This window comes from Pecten maximus, chromosome 7 (assembly GCF_902652985.1).
Source record: "Pecten maximus chromosome 7, xPecMax1.1, whole genome shotgun sequence".
In the NCBI taxonomy this organism is placed as follows: Eukaryota; Metazoa; Mollusca; class Bivalvia; order Pectinida; family Pectinidae; genus Pecten; species Pecten maximus.
Window position 1 is genome coordinate 3,148,691 of NC_047021.1, and position 22,218 is coordinate 3,170,908.

Sequence of the window (22,218 nt, forward strand, 5' to 3'; positions counted from 1 at the left end):
ACGGCCACCAGGCTCAAATATGCTAAAATCTTTAAAATGTCTCCTGGAGGAACAACACATCAAAATGATAAATTTTGCCTGTAGCATGCTGGAGTGAATACACTGACCTCATATCCAAGATCACAGAAATCATAGCTACCAAAATTCAGGTAACTGTTAAGGCCCATGGGCCTCTTGTTAGTGTTTCACACCACATTAACAGATAATACACAAGCCATAGTACATAGCAGTGATTATTTATTGACAAATAATACAAAATTTTCAATACTTGTTTTACCCTCCATTATCACAGTAGTCAAAACCTAAATTAATCTTTACACCTGTATAGACAATACAACTATTACAAATTATCCATAGTGAATACAGGATATAAAAGGTGTTACTTGTTGGAGTTACAAATCTTCAGGATCATGAAATTTCATTTAACCTGTCCAACTTGCCTTGAACATTACATTAGACAAATGAGAAATGTTTTATCAGACAGAATCCACGCCATTATGCAATTAATCTGAACTTTATGGAAGTAAATGTACTTTGTAAAACCTTTAGCTTCACATATTTTTGTGATGTAATGGAACCAGGAATAGTTGATCTTATATTTTAATGATACATTGTATAAGGAGATCTAAATATAACAAATGTTAAAATGATTTGTTTGTTCAGTTTTAAAAATATTGATAGCAAAGGACGTGTAATAAATGTACTTGAGTCATACATAAATATTGTACAAAAGAGCAATTCTGTGCTTACAGGTAATTTAGAAAATTCCTTTTTGCTTTCCATAGTGGATTTGATTTTGATTTTGATCTTGACCGCTATTACATCCACACTATATACATCATAGTAATTGCCCCCTAGTCACAGAATCAGCAACAATGGTACCATTCTGAGCCCGTCAAGCTGGTCGGTACTACCATTCTGAGCCCCTGTCATGCTGAACGGTACTACCATTCTGAGCCCGTCAAGCTGATCAGTACTACCATTCTGAGCCCGTCAAGCTGATCAGTACTACCATTCTGAGCCCGTCCAGCTGATCGGTACTACCATTCTGAGCCCGTCGAGCTGATCAGTACTACCATTCTGAGCCCGTCAAGCTGATCAGTACTACCATTCTGAGCCCGTCAAGCTGATCAGTACTACCATTCTGAGCCCGTCAAGCTGATCAGTACTACCATTCTGAGCCCGTCGAGCTGATCGGTACTCTACTACTACTATACTATCATGGATAGAGTGGCCCAAAGGGAAGTAACTCGGCTATATCACAATGGAGAAATACAATCATCTTGGTAAAAATGACCTAACGATTGCAGTGTTGACACCTTCTTGAACTAAAAGACTATTGGCTACATTGCAAGCAAAACTTGTACAAGGGAATATGCTTTGTGTCACATTCTTCTCCCAGCTAGAGGACTGAAGTTATTAATTTGTGTTAAGTATCATCTTGAGTGAGCAGATTTATTGAAAATATGAAAAAGAATAGTAAATAAATCATCAATATCACTTCTTGCTCCACAACACTGGTTCTGCAGACGAGGCTCACTAATTGAGAGGCAAAACAATCTGGATAACATGACTAAGTTGTCTAACAACATATCTACATGATGTAGCCCATGTTTTGCTCATAAACACACCTCCTGATGATATGGTCCAATTATCACACAAACCTATGTTTAAAGAATGGACGTATCGGCACTATAGGTAGAGTAGTACGATCATTTGTTGGTCATGGTTGCAGTGCTTTTATTATTTGTTCCTTGTCATAAATAAGCACTCCTTGAAAACAAATTTTATAATAAATAGAAAAGTCTGTGTGACGAAGGCTTTGAACACTTTCATTTCAGTTGATCTCACATTAGCAATATCCAGTCATTCTTAATTGATAAGATGCTGTGATGTTGGTTGATTATTCCATTTTTGAGCCCAGCTGTAGTTTAAAGGTCACAGTTACGGGTGTGGTGGGATCCGCTACATACAGCTCCTGACCATCCACGAGTCCTAGTTCTGTAACAACAAACCACACAGTAACGTTATTATACTGGGTATCAAGTCCTAGTTCTGTAACAACAAACCACACAGAAGCTAGCTTTATTATACTTCGTAAACTTTAAATGAATTACACAGGGAATAGGAGATCAAATGTCTGTAGAGTATAGTAAGTTCTGTGACACCCAGCCGACCGATTCCACAAGGAATACATGACTCAAGCTGTGCATACTCTAACTAGCCACTTGTATCATTAAACATTTACCTGTACATATCCTAACCAGTCACATGTATCATTACACATTTACCTGTACATACTCTAACCAGTCACCTGTACAATTAAACATTTACCTGTACATACCCTAACCAGTCACCTGCATCATTACACATTTACCTGTACATACTCTAACCAGTCACCTGTATCATTAAACATTTACCTTTACATACCCTAACCAGTCACCTGTATAATTAAACATTTACCTGTACATACCCTAACCAGTCACCTGTATCATTAAACATTTACCTGTACATACCCTAACCAGTCACCTGTATAATTAAACATTTACCTGTACATACCCTAACCAGTCACCTGTATCAAAAAACCTTTACCTGTACATCCCCTAACCAGTCACCTGTATCATTAAACATTTACCTGTACATACCCTAACCAGTCACATGTATCAGTAAACATTTACCTGTACATACCAAAACAAGTCATCTGTATCATTAAACATTTACCCTAACCAGTCACCTGTATCATTAAACATTTACCTTTACATATCCTAACTAGTCACTTGTACCTTAAACATTTACATGTACATACCCTAGAGATTTGTCTATATACATACCTTTGAGGTAATTTGAGATTTGTCTATACTTACCTTTGAGGTAATTTGAGAATTGTCTGTACGTACCTTTAAGCGTTTGTTTGAGATTTGCCTATACATACCTTTGAGGTAATTTGAGATTTGCCTATACATACCTTTGAGGTAATTTGAGATTTGCCTATACATACCTTTGAGGTAATTTGAGATTTGCCTATACATACCTTTTACAGTTTGTTTGAGATTTGCCTATACATACCTTTGAGGTAATTTGAGATTTGCCTATACATACCTTTGAGGTAATTTGAGATTTGCCTATACATACCTTTTACAGTTTGTTTGAGATTTGCCTATACATACCTTTGAGGTAATTTGAGATTTGCCTATACATACCTTTGAGGTAATTTGTGATTTGCCTATACATACCTTTTACAGTTTGTTTGAGATTTGCCTATACATACCTTTGAGGTAATTTGAGATTTGTCTGTACCTACCTTTGAGGTAATTTGAGATTTGCCTATACATACCTTTTACAGTTTGTTTGAGATTTGCCTATACATACCTTTGAGGTAATTTGAGATTTGCCTATACATACCTTTGAGGTAATTTGAGATTTGTCTGTACCTACCTTTGAGGTAATTTGAGATTTGCCTATACTTACCTTTGAGGTAATTTGAGATTTGCCTATACATACCTTTGAGGTAATTTGTGATTTGCCTATACATACCTTTGAGGTAATTTGAGATTTGCCTATACATGTACATGTGTACATACCTTTGAGGTAATTTGAGATTTGCCTATACATGTACATGTGTACATACCTTTGAGGTAATTTGAGATTTGCCTATACATACCTTTGAGGTAATTTGAGATTTGCCTATACATGTACATACCTTTGAGGTAATTTGAGATTTGCCTATACATGTACATACCTTTGAGGTAATTTTGAGATTTGCCTATACATACCTTTGAGGTAATTTGAGATTTGCCTATACATGTACATACCTTTGAGGTAATTTGAGATTTGCCTATACATGTACATACCTTTGAGGTAATTTGAGATTTGCCTATACATACCTTTGAGGTAATTTGAGATTTGCCTATAGTACATACCTTTGAGGTAATTTGAGATTTGTCTGTACATACCTTTTAGAGTTAGCTTGAGATTTGCCTATACATACCTTTTACAGTTTGTCTGAGATTTGTCTGTACATACCTTTTAGAGTTAGCTTGAGATTTGCCTTTGTTCGCTCCTCTATAGATTTCACAGTTTGCATGTACAATGTTTTATTGCTTCCATTTACAGATGTTGTCATTCCCGGAGACTTCATCTGGCTGCACAAATAACATAACTATTACTATAAATCTGATCAAAATGTTATACACATCAAACAAAGTTTATAGTAATAGATGAAAAGAATATTAGCATTTCCTTTGGTCAGACATTAAATAATGCAAATAAAAAACAGTTCAGCCCCACCATTTGTACAATTTTGAATCCCCATCCTATAGGGATGCTACCTGGGAAATGTGAGCGATATCCATTGCTTAGTTTCAGAGCAGAAGCCGTTTATTTCAATTTTGCAAAACTGACCCCTTTTGGCCCCGCGCCTCAGCCCCCAGGGGGGTCAGCCCCACCATTTGTACAATTTTGAATCCCCATCCTATAGGGAGGCTACCTGGGAAATGTGAGCGATATCCATTGCTTAGTTTCAGAGCAGAAGCCGTTTATTTCAATTTTGCAAAACTGACCTCTTTTGGCCCTGCCCCTCAGCCCCCAGGGGGGTCGGCCCCATCATTTGTACAATTTCAAATTCCTACCCCAAGGTGATGCTACCAGTAAAATATGAGAGATATCCATTGCTTGGTTCCAGAGAAGAAGTCAATTATATGAATATAGCCCGATTGACCACATTTGGCCCCGCCCCTCAGGCCCCTGGGGGGTCAGCCCCATCATTTGTACAATTTTGAATCCCCACCCAATAGTGATGCTACCAGGCAAATATGAGCGACAGCCATTGCTCGGTTTCAGAGAAGAAGTTGTTTATATCAATATAGCCAAATTGACCACATTCGGCCCTGCCCCTCAGGCCCCTGGGGGGTCAGCCCCATCATTTGTACAATTTTGAATCCCCACCCCATAATGATGGTACCAGGCAAATATGAGCGATAGTCATTGCTTGGTTTCAGAGAAGAAGTCGTTTATATCAATATAGCCGGATTGACCACATTTGGCCCTGTCCCTCAGGCCCCTGGGGGGATCAGCCCCATCATTTGTACAATTTTGAATCCCCACCCCATAGTGATACTACCTGGCAAATATGAGCGATAGCCATTGCTTGGTTTCAGAGAAGAAGTCGTTGATATCAATAGCTCCAAATTGACCCCTTTTGGCCCCACCCCAGAGGCCCCAAGGGGGTCAGCCCCATCATTTGTACAATTTTGAGTCCCCTACCCATAGGGATGCTTCTGACTAAATTTGTTCAAATTCTGATTAGCGGTTATGAAGAAGAAGTCAAATAAGTCAATTGTTGACGGACGGAGGACCGCGTTACCACGGGTAGTACTCTCCGCTGTCACAGTGTGTAGTAATGTCGGGGACCGCGTTACCACAGGTAGTACTCTCCGCCATCACAGTGTGTAGTAATGTCAGGGACCGCGTTACCACGGGTAGTACTCTCCGCCGTCACAGTGTGTAGTAATGTTAGGGACCGCGTTACCACGGGTAGTACTCTCCGCCGTCACAGTGTGTAGTAATGTCGGGGACCACATTACCACAGGTAGTACTCTCCCCCGTCACAGTGGGTAGTAATGTCGGGGACCGTGTTACCGCGGGTAGTACTTTCCGCCGTCACAGTGTGTAGTAATGGTGGGGACCGCGTTACCACGGGTAGTACTCTCCGCTGTCACAGTGTGTAGTAATGTCAGGGACTGTGTTACCACGGGTAGTACTCTCCGCCGTCACAGTGTGTGGTAATGTTGGGGACCGCGTTACCATAGGTAGTACATTCAAACGTCTGATTTTCTCTTCTCGCATTCATTTAAATAATTGCGATCCATGTCATATTTACATAAATTTAATGTTGTCATGCTCTTCCAATGAAAGCCATTTTGTTTTTCTGATCAGTTCCAAAATCAAAAGGGCACAATTACAACTACAGGCCAAGGGGAACCTTCTTATCAAACTTTACGTCCATCTGGTGCATCTCATGAAATGGATAAACAAGAATTCTTAAAGGGCTTACAGCAGGCCACAGACGGGCAGACCACGGAACACAGATGCAGGGCAATTTACACAGCCCACCATCTGATGGCGTTGGGCTAATAAAACATTTGAAAAACAGGTTCTCCAATTATAAATACTTAGAATTCAAATGTAATTTCATTTCCTGCATAAAAGTGAAAATGTTGAGTACTGTTTAAATTCAGGGAAAATTATGGATATAATTGAAAATGTAAAAAAAAAAAAAAACAGAACATAACATAATTAACTAGTGAACTTACTATTCAGGACTTTCAATGAGGTATGTGAGTATATCTTGTAATTTGTCAGTCTCAGAGAAATTCAGGTTCTGTGGTATGTTACTACAGGCCATACAGTCCTCCTGGAATACAAACACAAAAGATTCAGGTACAAAAGAAAAGTCCAAATGCAAAGTATTTGCACCGTACTAGGACTGGACACATACAAACCTTACTAGGACTGGACACATACAAACCTCACAAGGACTGGACACATACAAACCTCACAAGGACTGGACACATACAAACCTCACAAGGACTGGACACATACAAACCTTACTAGGACTGGACACATACAAACCTCACTAGGACTGGACACATACAAACCTTACTAGGACTGGACACATACAAACCTCACTAGGACTGGACACATACAAACCTTACTAGGACTGGACACATACAAACCTTACTAGGACTGGACACATACAAACCTCACTAGGACTGGACACATACAAACCTTACTAGGACTGGACACATACAAACCTCACTAGGACTGGACACATACAAACCTCACAAGGACTGGACACATACAAACCTTACTAGGACTGGACACATACAAACCTTACTAGGACTGGACACATACAAACCTTACTAGGACTGGACACATACAAACTTGACAAGGACTGGACACATACAAACCTTACTAGGACTGGACACATACAAACCTTACTAGGACTGGACACATACAAACCTTACTAGGACTGGACACATACAAACCTCACAAGGACTGGACACATACAAACCTTACTAGGACTGGACACATACAAACCTTACTAGGACTGGACACATACAAACCTTACTAGGACTGGACACATACAAACCTTACTAGGACTGGACACATACAAACCTTACTAGGACTGGACACATACAAACCTTACTAGGACTGGACACATACAAACCTTACTAGGACTGGACACATACAAACCTTACTAGGACTGGACACATACAAACCTTACTAGGACTGGACACATACAAACCTCACTAGGACTGGACACATACAAACCTTACTAGGACTGGACACATACAAACCTCACTAGGACTGGACATATACAAACCTCACTACCACTGGACACATACAAACCTCACTAGGACTGGACACATACAAACCTTACTAGGACTGGACACATACAAACCTCACTAGGACTGGACACATACAAACCTTACTAGGACTGGACACATACAAACCTTACTAGGACTGGACACATACAAACCTTACTAGGACTGGACACATACACACCTTACTAGGACTGGACACATACAAACCTTACTACCACTGGACACATACAAACCTAACTAGGACTGGACACATACAAACCTTACTACCAATGGCCACATACAAACCTTACTAGGACTGGACACATACACACCTTACTAGGACTGGACACATACAAACCTTACTAGGACTGGACACATACAAACCTTACTAGGACTGGACACATACAAACCTTACTAGGACTGGACACATACAAACCTCACTAGGACTGGACACATACAAACCTTACTAGGACTGGACACATACAAACCTCACTAGGACTGGACACATACAAACCTCACTAGGACTGGACACATACAAACCTCACTAGGACTGGACACATACAAACCTCACTAGGACTGGACACATACAAACCTTACTAGGACTGGACACATACAAACCTCACTAGGACTGGACACATACAAACCTTACTAGGACTGGACACATACAAACCTTACTAGGACTGGACACATACAAACCTCACAAGGACTGGACACATACAAACCTCACTAGGACTGGACACATACAAACCTCACTAGGACTGGACACATACAAACCTCACTAGGACTGGACACATACAAACCTCACTAGGACTGGACACATACAAACCTTACTAGGACTGGACACATACAAACCTCACTAGGACTGGACACATACAAACCTTACTAGGACTGGACACATACAAACCTTACTAGGACTGGACACATACAAACCTCACTAGGACTGGACACATACAAACCTTACTAGGACTGGACACATACAAACCTCAATAGGACTGGACACATACAAACCTTACTAGGACTGGACACATACAAACCTTACTAGGACTGGACACATACAAACCTTACTAGGACTGGACACATACAAACCTCACTAGGACTGGACACACACAAACCTCACTAGGACTGGACACATACAAACCTCACTAGGACTGGACATATACAAACCTCACTACCACTGGACACATACAAACCTCACTACCACTGGACACATACAAACCTTACTAGGACTGGACACATACAAACCTCACTAGGACTGGACACATACAAACCTTACTAGGACTGGACACATACAAACCTCACTACCACTGGACACATACAAACCTCACAAGGACTGGACACATACAAACCTTACTAGGACTGGACACATACAAACCTCACTAGGACTGGACACATACAAACCTCACAAGGACTGGACACATACAAACCTTACTAGGAATGGACACACACAAACCTTACTAGGACTGGACATATACAAACCTCACTACCACTGGACACATACAAACCTTACTACCACTGGACACATACAAACCTAACTAGGACTGGACACATACAAACCTTACTACCAATGGCCACATACAAACCTTACTAGGACTGGACACATACACACCTTACTAGGACTGGACACATACAAACCTTACTAGGACTGGACACATACAAACCTTACTAGGACTGGACACATACAAACCTTACTAGGACTGGACACATACAAACCTCAATAGGACTGGACACATACAAACCTCACTAGGACTGGACACATACAAACCTTACTAGGAATGGACACACACAAACCTTACTAGGACTGGACATACACAAACCTCACTACCACTGGACACATACAAACCTCACTAGGACTGGACACATACAAACCTCACTAGGACTGGACACATACAAACCTTACTACCACTGGACACATACAAACCTCACTAGGACTGGACACACACAAACCGTACTAGGAATGGACACAAAACTTATTTAGTATGAAAACATACAAACCTTGCGCATTGCCTCAAACGTGTACGTATAGATCCCTTCTGTATCACTAAAGTTCATGTAGTTACTTAGTGGTAAACAGCAACTGGAAAACAGAACCATGTGATTACTTAGTGGTAAACAACTACTGGAAAACAGAACCATGTGATTACTTAGTGGTAAACAACTACTGGAACATAGAACCATGTGGTTACTTAGTGGTAAACAACAACTGGAACACAGAACCATGTGATTAATTAGTGGTAAACAACAACTGGAACACAGAACCATGTAATTACTTAGTGGTAAACAACAACTGGAACACAGAACCATGTGATTACTTAGTGGTAAACAACTACTGGAACATAGAACCATGTGATTACTTAGTGGTAAACAGCAACTGGAACATAGAACCATGTGATTAATTAGTGGTAAACAACTGAAACATAGAACTATGTGGTTACTTAGTGGTAAACAACAACTGGAACACAGAACCATGTGATTACTTAGTGGTAAACAGCAACTGGAACATAGAACCATGTGATTAATTAGTGGTAAACAACTGAAACATAGAACCATGTGATTACTTAAGTGGTAAACAACAACTGGAACATAGAACCATGTGATTACTTAGTGGTAAACAGCAACTGGAACATAGAACCATGTGATTAATTAGTGGTAAACAACAACTGGAACACAGAACCATGTAATTACTTAGTGGTGAACAACTGGAACACAGAACCTTGTGATTACTTAGTGGTAAACAACAACTGGAACATAGAACCATGTGATTACTTAAGTGGTAAACAACAACTGGAACACAGAACCATGTAATTACTTAGTGGTAAACAACAACTGGAACACATAAACATGTGATTACTTAGTGGTAAACAACAACTGGAACACAGAACCATGTAATTACTTAGTGGTAAACAACAACTGGAACACAGAACCATGTAATTACTTAGTGGTAAACAACAACTGGAACACAGAACCATGTAATTACTTAGTGGTAAACAACAACTGGAACACAGAACCATGTGATTAATTAGTGGTAAACAACAACTGGAACACAGTACCATGTAATTACTTAGTGGTAAACAACAACTGGAACACAGAACCATGTAATTACTTAGTGGTAAACAACAACTGGAACACAGAACCATGTGATTACTTAGTGATAAACAACAACTGGAACACAGAACCATGTGATTACTTAGTGGTAAACAACAACTGGAACACAGAACCATGTGATTACTTAGTGGTAAACAACAACTGGAACACAGAACCATGTGATTACTTAGTGGTAAACAACAACTGGAACATAGAACCATGCAGTTAGCTTAGCTTAACTGTTTCCAATGAGCAAACTGTGTCATACCTTTCTGCTTGCAAAGAAAGTAGTCAAAGGTCAAAATATACTAGGTCTCACAATGATCTATATTATTGGTGTGAATTCTGCTGTATACGTATACCCACACACAGAACCTGAGACTACATTATATAATAGTCTCAGTGACCTAAATATAGTTGACACACCATGTAACCACAAATAAATTTTGAAAGTTCTATGCAAAATAGTACTATATATGGTAAAATAACTCCAAATGTATTTTTTCCTTATGATAGAAAAATGAAAACCCAAAATAAATGCTAGTTGACATTGCAAATTCTTAAACAGGAAAGTCATAATCCAAAAAAAAAAGTTTTCTTATTTACTTAAACTATCTATGATAATTGAAAAGTTATACTTACCTTGTTGCTATTTTAAAAACTTCTGTTGCACAGGCAGCTTATGCAAAAATAAAGATTGTTGTGAATCAAAAAAAAAATATTTTGAATGCAAGGTTTTAAAAAAGACATGATTGCTTGTGCAGTAGTTACACTGTATTTTGAAGAATTTTTGTTAAGGAGTAAATCTAAACATAATTATCCACTTTTTATCAAACCCTCCTGAAAAGACTGTTTGTCTAAGCCTTTCCTGAAAAGTTTATATTTATCTCAAACCCTTTTGAAAAGTCTATATTTGTCTAAACCTTTCCTAGAAAGGTCTGTCCTAAAACCTTCCTAAAGGTTCATATTCACTGAAAACCATCCAAAAGGTTAACGTTCATCTCAAACTTTCCTAAAGGCTCCTGTTCATCTAAAACCTTCCTAAAGGTTCATATTTGCCTAAAAGAACTAAATAAGAGACCCAAAGGGCCTGTATCGCTCACCTGGTTGGCTTTGACCAAAACATCAAAATAATGTTCATGTTCAATTCGTTAACAGCTTTATTTGTTAATTTAAAACAATGCTATATATGGTTATGGCATAGGGATCTTAACTGCTTTAAAGACAACCCAGAAATGCAGTCCAGGCTCTCTAGGGGCGAGAAAAGAACCCTGGTATTGTTTTTACAACATGGTTGTGTTTAAAGGAACCAAGTCCCTTGGGATGGGGAAAGACCACTGGGCCTATTTTTACATCAGGATTGTGTTGATCTCTTGATGCCCAACAATGCTGTATATGATTATAGGGTTGGGATCTCAATGGTTTCAAAAACATAACCAAGAAACAAAGTCCCTAGGGGTGGGGAAAACCCAAGGGCCTATATTTACAACAGGATTGTTTATCTCTTGGTGCCCAGCCCAAGAGATGCTATGTATGTTTATGGAGTGGGGATGTCAATGGTTTTAAAAATAGAAGTAGCGATTAAAAGGACTTACTTCTATTGGGCCCCGCCTCTCTGGGTTCTTGTGGGTCAGAGTCACTGATTATGCAAAATCTGTTCCCCTTTTCCCAAGGAAGTTTCTGTTTGAATTGGGTTAAAATCCATTCATAACTTTATGACTAGTAGTGATTTCAAGGAATTACCTCAACGTCCCCTATTGGGCCCCGCCTCTCTGGCTTTGGAGGTTCAAATTAATCTATTACTTCATGACTAGAAGCGACTTAAAGAAAATGTTGACGGATGTCAGACGACGGACGCTGCACCATAGCATAAGCTCACAGGACTTTCGGTTCAGGTGAGCTAACAAAATCAGACCCTCAGGAAGTTTTTATTGACAGACTGATTTTACCTTTCCTACCCTGTTCTTACCTGCAATAAGTGCATTAGTTGATGCTACAGCTGGAATGATTCTCTTCACAACACCTGAAAAGACAATAAAAACAATTTGTACTATATTCATACATACCTATCCTTACAAAACAATTGTCTATAGCTAGACTATATTCCTATGTTAGTGTAAGTCTGATACTGACTTAGCTAGACTATATTCCTATATGACTGACCTTGTGTAAGTTGGATACTGACTTAGCTAGACTATATGACTGACCTTGTGTAAGTTGGATACTGACTTAGCTAGACTATATGACTGACCTTGTATAAGTCGGATACTGACTTAGCTAGACTATATGACTGACCTTGTATAAGTCGGATACTGACTTAGCTAGACTATATTCCTATATTAGTGTAAGTCTGATACTGACTTAGCTAGACTATATTCCTGTATTAGTGTAAGTCTGATACTGACTTAGCTAGACTATATGACTGACCTTGTGTTAGTCTGACACTGACTTATAATAGCTAGACTATATTCCTATATTAGTGTAAGTCTGATACTGACTTGGCTAGACTATATGACTGACCTTGCGTTAGTCTGATACTGACTTAGCTAGACAATATTCCTATATTAGTGTTAGTCTGACACTGACTTATAATAGCTAGACTATATGACTGACCTTGTGTTAGTCTGATACTGACTTAGCTAGACAATATTCCTATATTAGTGTTAGTCTGACACTGGCTTATAATAGCTAGACTATATGACTGACCTTGTGTTAGTCTGATACTGACTTAGCTAGACTATATTCCTATATGAGTGACCTTGTGTAAGTCTGATACTGACTTAGCTAGACTATATTCCTTTATGACTGACCTTGCGTTAGTCTATAAGTTATTCCTGAAATGTTAAACTCGTCTGCCCGTTGAACACTTTTCTCCATGATCCACTTGATATGTGTTGGGTTGTCCCCATCAATCTTCACCCCAGCTGTAGTAGAACAGTGAAGCACACATTGGTATTTAATACTAGATAATATGATTATAAAGTCATCTCCTGATATTATTTAATGCAATGTTTTGGCAATGCAGACTTTTATAACTCACGAAATGTTAGTAAAATATAATATCACAATAGTGTTTCCAGGGTGACAAGACATCATTTATAATATCACAATAGTGTTTACAGGGCGACATGACATCATTTATAATGTCACAATAGTGTTTACAGGGCGACATGACATCATTTATAATGTCACAATAGTGTTTACAGGTTGACAAGACAAAGCTCATTTGATAGTGTTTTATAAGACGATCCTTAATAAGCATACTAAATAACATAATCAAGCATATAGCCTACATTAACAGGTATAACAAACAATAGTATTTACCTCCAAAAGGTTCCTCTTTTGGCCAAAGAAAAATCCTAGCATATTCTATACAGTGCTCGGGTAATCTTGGAGTATGTGCAATAGTACAGAGTGGAAAATTCACCTGTAACAGAGAGAAAGATTATTTAAAAATCTGATGGCATTATCACTACAGTAAAACCAGTGTAAGTGTCCCTTTGGCTAGTTTGTCCGAAATTCTGGTGGTTTCCAATGTACAACAAATATGAAACATGTCATCAATTTACATTAATCACTCTTGTTGGCCTGGATGAAAGCAAACAGGAGGTCGTAACGGAAACAGTACCCAAGAAAACCAATGCAGTCTCACAGGTGACTCCTACTATGTGACAGGTGCAATATCCACTCTGCTACCCAACTATTCAAATTTTGTTGTATTGCCTTTGGTTGATTATAAAAGCTATAACTATTGATTTCAGCAATCATTATTAACTGTAATCTATCTAATATTAACTGTAATCCATCTCATATTAACTGTAATCCATCTCATATTAACTGTAATCCATCTCATATTAACTGTAATCCATCTGATATTAACTGTAATCCATCTCATATTAACTGTAATCTATCTCATATTAACTGTAATCCATCTCATATTAACTGTAATCCATCTCATATTAACTGTAATCCATCTCATATTAACTGTAATCCATCTCATATTAACTGTAATCTATCTGATAGGTTTAAAACCTCCGTAACTGAACTGTGTTACCTGTGTTGGGTATAAGTAATTTACCTACCTGTGGTGGGTATAAGTAATTTACCTACCTGTGGTGGGTATAAGTAATTTACCTACCTGTGGTGGGTATAAGTAATTTACCTACCTGTGGTGGGTATAAGTCTAGAGTACATTCCACACATGCAGTCATTCCCGGGAATATGACCCTGGCATTGCCCTTGAATCCCTCTGTTCCCCCGTCAATCATTGGTATGATAGAACCCTGATCCAGTTCACCATCCTCGTAATTCAGCATACTCACCTTCAACAATCGATCACAGGCTGATAAAAGATCTTATACAAATCATTAAAACATATTATTTCGATGAAGAATTATTGAATATATTTTAATCCATATCTTTTCTTTGCTGCAATTAGTTATAAAAAAACAAAAATCAAACATAAATACATATCTAAGTAAAACAATAAATTTCAGTATTAAAACAAATAAAATGCTTTACCAGACACACACTATGATACAATTGGCCTTGATTAAATCAATGAACATTATCATCTAGTACTAATCAGCAATATTTCCACAAACAAGAGGCCCAGGGGCCTTAACGGTCATCTGACTCTAAATTAAAACCCTTATATTATTGTAGTATGCATTCTCTGTAGCAAGTATATAGTGGCACTGTTGGCCATGGTGGCCATCTTGGATTTCTGACCGACCCAATAAATAACACTTGGTCTGGACCATCTAAGGATAATTTCTGGTAAGTAAGAGCTGAATCCCACCGGTGGAATTTGAGAAGAAGTTTGAAATAGGTGTTGTTCATGGAAACCATGATTGCGCAATCATGTTACAAAGTGGCTGTCATTGCTGCCATGTCAAAGTTTTTACGAGGCCGAAAAAAACAACAATACTTTGTTGGCCCTGCTTCCTTAACATCCTCACCAATTTCCAGCTCAATGACACCAGTGGAACTGGAGAAGAAGTTTAAAATGTGTTTTTTAAGACACCATATGGCTGCCATCTTGGATTTCAGATCAATCTAAAAAATAACAACACTTTGTCGGGATCATCTCAGGAACATTTCAGGCAAGTTTCAGCCCAACAGCACTGGTGGAACTTGAGAAGAAGTTTAAAATGTGTTTTTGAAGATGGTGGTTATGGTGGCCATCTTGGGATTTCGGACCGACCCGAAAAATAACAACACTTGGTAGGGATCATATCAAGATCATTTCAGGCAAGTTTCAGCTCAATAGCACTGGTGGAACTTGAGAAGAAGTTTAAAATGTGTTTTTCAAGATGGCGGCTACGGCGGCCATCTTGGATTTCGGACTGACCCGAAAAATAACAACACTTGGTCGCGATCATATCAGGATCATTTCAGGCAAGTTTCAGCTCAATAGCACTGGTGGAACTTGAGAAGAAGTTTAAAATGTGTTTTTCAAGATGGCGGCTATGGCGGCCATCTTGGATTTCGGACTGACCCGAATAATATGAACACTTGGTCGCGATCATATCAGGATCATTTCAGGCAAGTTTCAGCTCAATAGCACTGCTGGAACTTGAGAAGAAGTTTAAAATGTGTTTTTCAAGATGGCGGCTATGGCGGCCATCTTGAATTTCGGACCGACCCGAAAAATAACAACACTTGGTCAGGATCATCTCAGGATCATTTCTGGCAAGTTTCAGCCCAACAGCACTGGTGGAACTTGAGAAGAAGTTTAAAATGTGTTTTTCAAGATGGCGGCCATCTTGGATTCTCGACCAACCCGAAAAATAACAACACTTGGTCGCTATCATATCAGGATCATTTCAGGCAAGTTTCAGCTCAATAGCACTGGTGGAACTTGAGAAGAAGTTTAAAATGTGTTTTTTCAAGATGGCGGCTATAGCAGCCATCTTGGATTTCGGACCGACCCGAAAAATAACAACACTTGGTCGGGATCATCTCAGGATCATTTCAGGCAAGTTTCAGCCCAACAGCACTGGTGGAACTTGAGAAGAAGTTTAAAATGTGTTTTTCAAGATGGCGGCCATCTTGGATTCTCGACCAACCCGAAAAATAACAACACTTGGTCGCTATCATATCAGGATCATTTCAGGCAAGTTTCAGCTCAATAGCACTGGTGGAACTTGAGAAGAAGTTTAAAATGTGTTTTTTTAAGACACCATATGGCTGCCATCTTGGATTTCAGATCAATCTAAAAAATAACAACACTTTGTCGGGATCATCTCAGGAACATTTCAGGCAAGTTTCAGCCCAACAGCACTGGTGGAACTTGAGAAGAAGTTTAAAATGTGTTTTTGAAGATGGTGGTTATGGTGGCCATCTTGGGATTTCGGACCGACCCGAAAATAACAACACTTGGTAGGGATCATATCAAGATCATTTCAGGCAAGTTTCAGCTCAATAGCACTGGTGGAACTTGAGAAGAAGTTTAAAATGTGTTTTTCAAGATGGCGGCTACGGCGGCCATCTTGGATTTCGGACTGACCCGAAAAATAACAACACTTGGTCGCGATCATATCAGGATCATTTCAGGCAAGTTTCAGCTCAATAGCACTGGTGGAACTTGAGAAGAAGTTTAAAATGTGTTTTTCAAGATGGCGGCTATGGCGGCCATCTTGGATTTCGGACTGACCCGAATAATATGAACACTTGGTCGCGATCATATCAGGATCATTTCAGGCAAGTTTCAGCTCAATAGCACTGCTGGAACTTGAGAAGAAGTTTAAAATGTGTTTTTCAAGATGGCGGCTATGGCGGCCATCTTGAATTTCGGACCGACCCGAAAAATAACAACACTTGGTCAGGATCATCTCAGGATCATTTCTGGCAAGTTTCAGCCCAACAGCACTGGTGGAACTTGAGAAGAAGTTTAAAATGTGTTTTTCAAGATGGCGGCCATCTTGGATTCTCGACCAACCCGAAAAATAACAACACTTGGTCGCTATCATATCAGGATCATTTCAGGCAAGTTTCAGCTCAATAGCACTGGTGGAACTTGAGAAGAAGTTTAAAATGTGTTTTTTCAAGATGGCCGCCATAGCCGCCATCTTGGATTTCGGACCGACCCGAAAAATAACAACACTTGGTCGGGATCATCTCAGGATCATTTCAGGCAAGTTTCAGCCCAACAGCACTGGTGGAACTTGAGAAGAAGTTTAAAATGTGTTTTTCAAGATGGCGGCCATCTTGGATTCTCGACCAACCCGAAAAATAACAACACTTGGTCGCTATCATATCAGGATCATTTCAGGCAAGTTTCAGCTCAATAGCACTGGTGGAACTTGAGAAGAAGTTTAAAATGTGTTTTCAAGATGGCGGCTATAGCAGCCATCTTGGATTTCGGACCGACCCGAAAAATAACAACACTTGGTCGGGATCATCTCAGGATCATTTCAGGCAAGTTTCAGCCCAACAGCACTGGTGGAACTTGAGAAGAAGTTTAAAATGTGTTTTTCAAGATGGCGGCTATGGCGGCCATCTTGGATTTTGGACCGACCCGAAAAATAACAACACTTGGTCGGCATCATATCAGGATCATTTCAGGCAAGTTTCAGCTCAATAGCACTGGTGGAACTTGAGAAGAAGTTTAAAATGTGTTTTTCAAGATGGCGGCTATGGCAGCCATCTTAGATTTCGGACCGACCCGAAAAATAACAACACTTGGTCAGGATCATCTCAAGATCATTTCTGGCAAGTTTCAGCCCAACAGCACTAATGGAACTTGAGAAGAAGTTTAAAATGTGTTTTCAAAATGGCGGCTATGGCGGCCATCTTGGATTTCAGAATGACCCGAAAAATAACAACACTTGGTCAGGACCATCTCAGGATCATTTCAGGCAAGTTTCAGCTTAATCCCACTGGTGGAACTTGAGAAGAAGATTGAAATGTCAAAAGTTTACGCACGACGCACGGCGGACGGCGCACTACGACGGACGAAGCATGATGACTATAGGTCATCCTGACCCTTCGGGTCAGATGACCTAAAAAAACAAGACTCCAGTGTTATACTAGTACCAGCATGCCATTCATCCACCTCCTGGCAATAATAGAATCTAGACCGCATACGATGATATGGAATTCTGGAAAATTAACAAGTTTACAATTCAACAAAAGGTACAATAATTCACTGTACATACAAAAGGTACCATAATTCACTCTAGATACAAAAGGTACCATAATTGACTGTACATACAAATATGGATCAAATGAAGAGTCTACCTATCTTATCTAGAGTCTATGGAGAAGTAAGTCAACGATGGAAAACTTTCAGAAATCACAATGATCTTGTTAATGGCCATTTGAAATAAAACCTAAATTAAATTCTAATGATTCAACCTGCTGTTTACCTTTACAAAGGATATGTAAGTGACAGATTATATGTAGACTCAAAGTCAGTTTACTTACGTCTATAAAATGCTTCGTCAAATTCCTGTATTTTGCAATTATAACTAGAAACAGTTAAGGAATAGAAATTCCAACAAGGCGATGCAAAACTAACAACTAGCATAATTCCAGTTTCCTAATTTCAGCTAAGGATAAATTTTATGGTTGTATGTCACCACCGACCAAATTCCTCTACATGTATATAGTAAATGAACAGCTGTCACTCTGACTTTCTACAAAGAACCTGAAATCTGTACATGTTCACAAATAATGAAGACCTCTAAACTAAAATGAAAACAGGCCTGGGAAGATATATTGATGAAATGGAAAGGTAAACTTGTTTTAGGTACTTCACATTTCTAAAAGTCATGTAACATACAAACAAGTATTTACATATAGCACAGGTGTCTGTATCTGGTAAGCATGTATAGAAAAATGTATTAGCCCTACCCAGTACATCAGTAGATTTGGGGATAATAATGTAAACTTATCAATTTTTATTGGTCACGCTTGTTGGTCGAGATGGAAGCACATACTTGAGGGGTCTAAGTGTGTGAGGAAAACCTGAGTACCCGAAGAACCCACATGGTCTGGCAAGTGACCCCTGACCTTTTCATGTCCGATCGGGGAATTAAACCCCTCCATTACTACAATATATATATATATATCTCCATTCCTACAATCTTTATGGTAAAGCATGAATGTATGATGTGGCGAGAGTATTTCAAGGTAAAATTCCATTGGAGGGAAAGGGTCTACAGACAGTTGATGAAGTCACATGTAACTTTAAACAAATGGTATAATAGACTATGTTCTGTATGGATTAAATAGATTGTTTGTTAAGATAGGATTAAATAGATTGGTTGTTAAGATAATCATTGTCTATGTTGTATCATTATAGTTGATAAATCCTTTTCATATTTAAGGATACGGCACAACTTTACATCCAGGGACCCGGTTGTTGATAAACTCTGCAGCCACATCTGCCTTTGATTTTCCAACATCTTTTTTCCTGGAAAAAAAATCAGAATTTAGATTACATTAGCATTCAGAAGCAGTCAATATTTTACAGTAATTGTCAATAAAAACATATCATTCATATATATTCTACAAATGTGTTGGGACTCTTATATTCTCCAAGAAATATGATATAAATGGTCATATAAAGGTAAGATCATGTTATATGGCCTGTGTGGTGTATTTTATGTTAATGGCTGCCTTTCTTACCTAAACAGAAACTGTCTGTTGAGATTTGACAGGTCTATGGTGTCCATGTCAATTACAGTAATATTCTGAAACCCCATTAAAGCCTGGAAAACAAAAACGAATTCACTCAAATTTATTCTAAAAACAACCATGAAACCTCCACTTAAACAGCGTGATAGTATACTGTCGAAGCACTTTGTACATGTATATGTTATAGACATACATGTAAATATTGATGCATTGCACAACAAATATCAAATTTTACAAAATCACTGATTCTCAAAATCCACTTAAATATAACAAAAATATAACCAAATACAGATTTGGTATATCAATTTCTCAAAATCTAAGATGCAATTATGCCAGGTCCAGTTGGAATAACACAATCTCAATACAGAGCAATTTCACAAAACCGATTACCTCTTGATATCAAACAAAATTTCTTATTAAAGTAATGGAAAAATTCCAATTACTGATCCCTTCAAATTATTTATCATTTATTTCATTTTCAAATGTCAAATTTTGGTTTAGAAATGTGAGCTTGAATCTCTCTTCTTAAACATCAATTGTACAGATGAATTGCTTAAATATGGCGGCCATAAATTACTCTCAATCATGTGATGTTGGTCTCACCAGATCCTTCAGAAGTTCACATCCTAGACCTCCAGCTCCTATAACCAGGATCTTACACACCTCCTGTAGGAAGGCCAGAGCCTGTTCAGTAGAAAGAAACATTACATGGTAAATAAGTTTATATCCTTACACGAGCATTAGTAATGATGATATTGGATAGAGCACATTTCTTGCATTTGTTGAACAAATATTAGTCAGGATCATCCCCATGTACATGCTTGCTCTTTACTATGTTAATATATCATAACTCCACAAATTAGTGAACAATTATCATGGTGGATACCATATCTTACCTCAGAACTTGGTTCAAAATCTGGATGAGCAAAAGGTCCTCCTCTCTCCAGAAACTTCTGCACATGATTCCAGCGTCCGGTCCAATCTGATTCCATAATCAATCACCTATAATTGGTTCAAGCATAAGTTACTCTGCACGTAATTAGTTATTAGCATGCCCAGTGAAGAGGACAAATCCATTTTCCTACAAGTGGTGTGTCAATATGTCTGATGTCACATAATGGAAAAAAAAAATTTTACCAAAAAATTTGACCATAAGCAGGGACATATATATACGTCCCTGCCATAAGGTAAAAATATTTTACATTATGTGTCTCACTCCTTAAGGTAAAAAACCTGGAAATAATGTCAAATAGTCGTTTTTTGCCATTATCTAACCGACCTTTTTTCACCTTAAGGTAAAAAGATTTGACCTTAAGTATTTTGTGTATTTTATGACAGAATGACGTGTTATACTTAGCAGACTCTAAAGAACTTCACATAAGGTATATCATAAATATTCAAATGTTTGCTTCGAGATTTGGATATTGATAGGTGAAACATTACGCATTTACTTATAAAGTAGCATAAGAACATCAGAAAAATATGACGGGAAGTACAGTGTATACCTCAATTTTATCTGTTTGGAAACTTTAAGTGAAAATAAGGTCAGAAACGTTCCAAAATATCAATATATTTATTTGCTCGATAAAAAATACAGTAACTAGACTGCATCATTTATTGAAATATTGAAAAAAAAATGTGTAAAAATAGATAATAACACTGACGATATATATATATAATACCCTCCATTGCTCTAGTACTGTACCTTTGCAAATAAGTTATTTTCATATAAGGCTTATATATATTCAATACGTCAGTTGACTCGGTCAACCGGTGCGTTTTCTATAAAATCCAGGTTGTCTAATACTGTGCTTCAGCTGATAAAGTAGCGTTATTTTGAATTTGTGACTTACCATTCAATTAAGGAATCAAAGTTGGAAGATAAGCAATTATTGCAATTATTTGTCTGGTGGTTGCAAAGTGAAACTACATTGTTAGTAGCATGCTTCGATTTCCCGTAATAATTAACGTTCAGACGAAACGTTTATATCACACAGATTAAACAAAATTGAATGTCGCTTATAATGTTAAAAAAATAAATATGTTTAAGACTTTTTTTATAACTGCAATTTCTTAGATATATATTAGCATACTATATCATAGTAATTATAACCATTATGGCAGAACA

General features: G+C 38.2%; 1 protein-coding gene across 2 annotated transcripts; it reads right to left on the minus strand.

Annotated features, from left to right (window-relative positions):
* Positions 1-220: 220 nt before the first annotated feature.
* LOC117331340 (NEDD8-activating enzyme E1 catalytic subunit-like) lies at positions 221-22,076 on the minus strand. 2 transcript variants are annotated; one of them, XM_033890023.1, is made up of 17 exons: positions 21,944-22,076; positions 20,987-21,092; positions 20,694-20,774; positions 20,082-20,164; positions 19,786-19,866; positions 18,876-18,919; positions 18,486-18,550; positions 14,612-14,767; positions 13,770-13,872; positions 13,256-13,369; positions 12,415-12,468; positions 11,088-11,124; positions 9,357-9,438; positions 6,312-6,412; positions 4,024-4,142; positions 1,862-2,001; positions 221-1,825 (listed from the first exon to the last, which is right to left on the minus strand). In XM_033890023.1, the coding sequence occupies exons 2-16, from the start codon at positions 21,080-21,082 to the stop codon at positions 1,904-1,906; spliced, it is 1,314 nt and encodes a 437-aa protein (XP_033745914.1). In that variant the 5' UTR covers positions 21,083-21,092; positions 21,944-22,076; the 3' UTR covers positions 221-1,825; positions 1,862-1,903. The 2 variants fall into 2 exon arrangements, with proteins under 2 accessions (XP_033745914.1, XP_033745913.1); XM_033890022.1 differs by having other exon boundaries at positions 221-2,001.
* Positions 22,077-22,218: the final 142 nt, after the last annotated feature.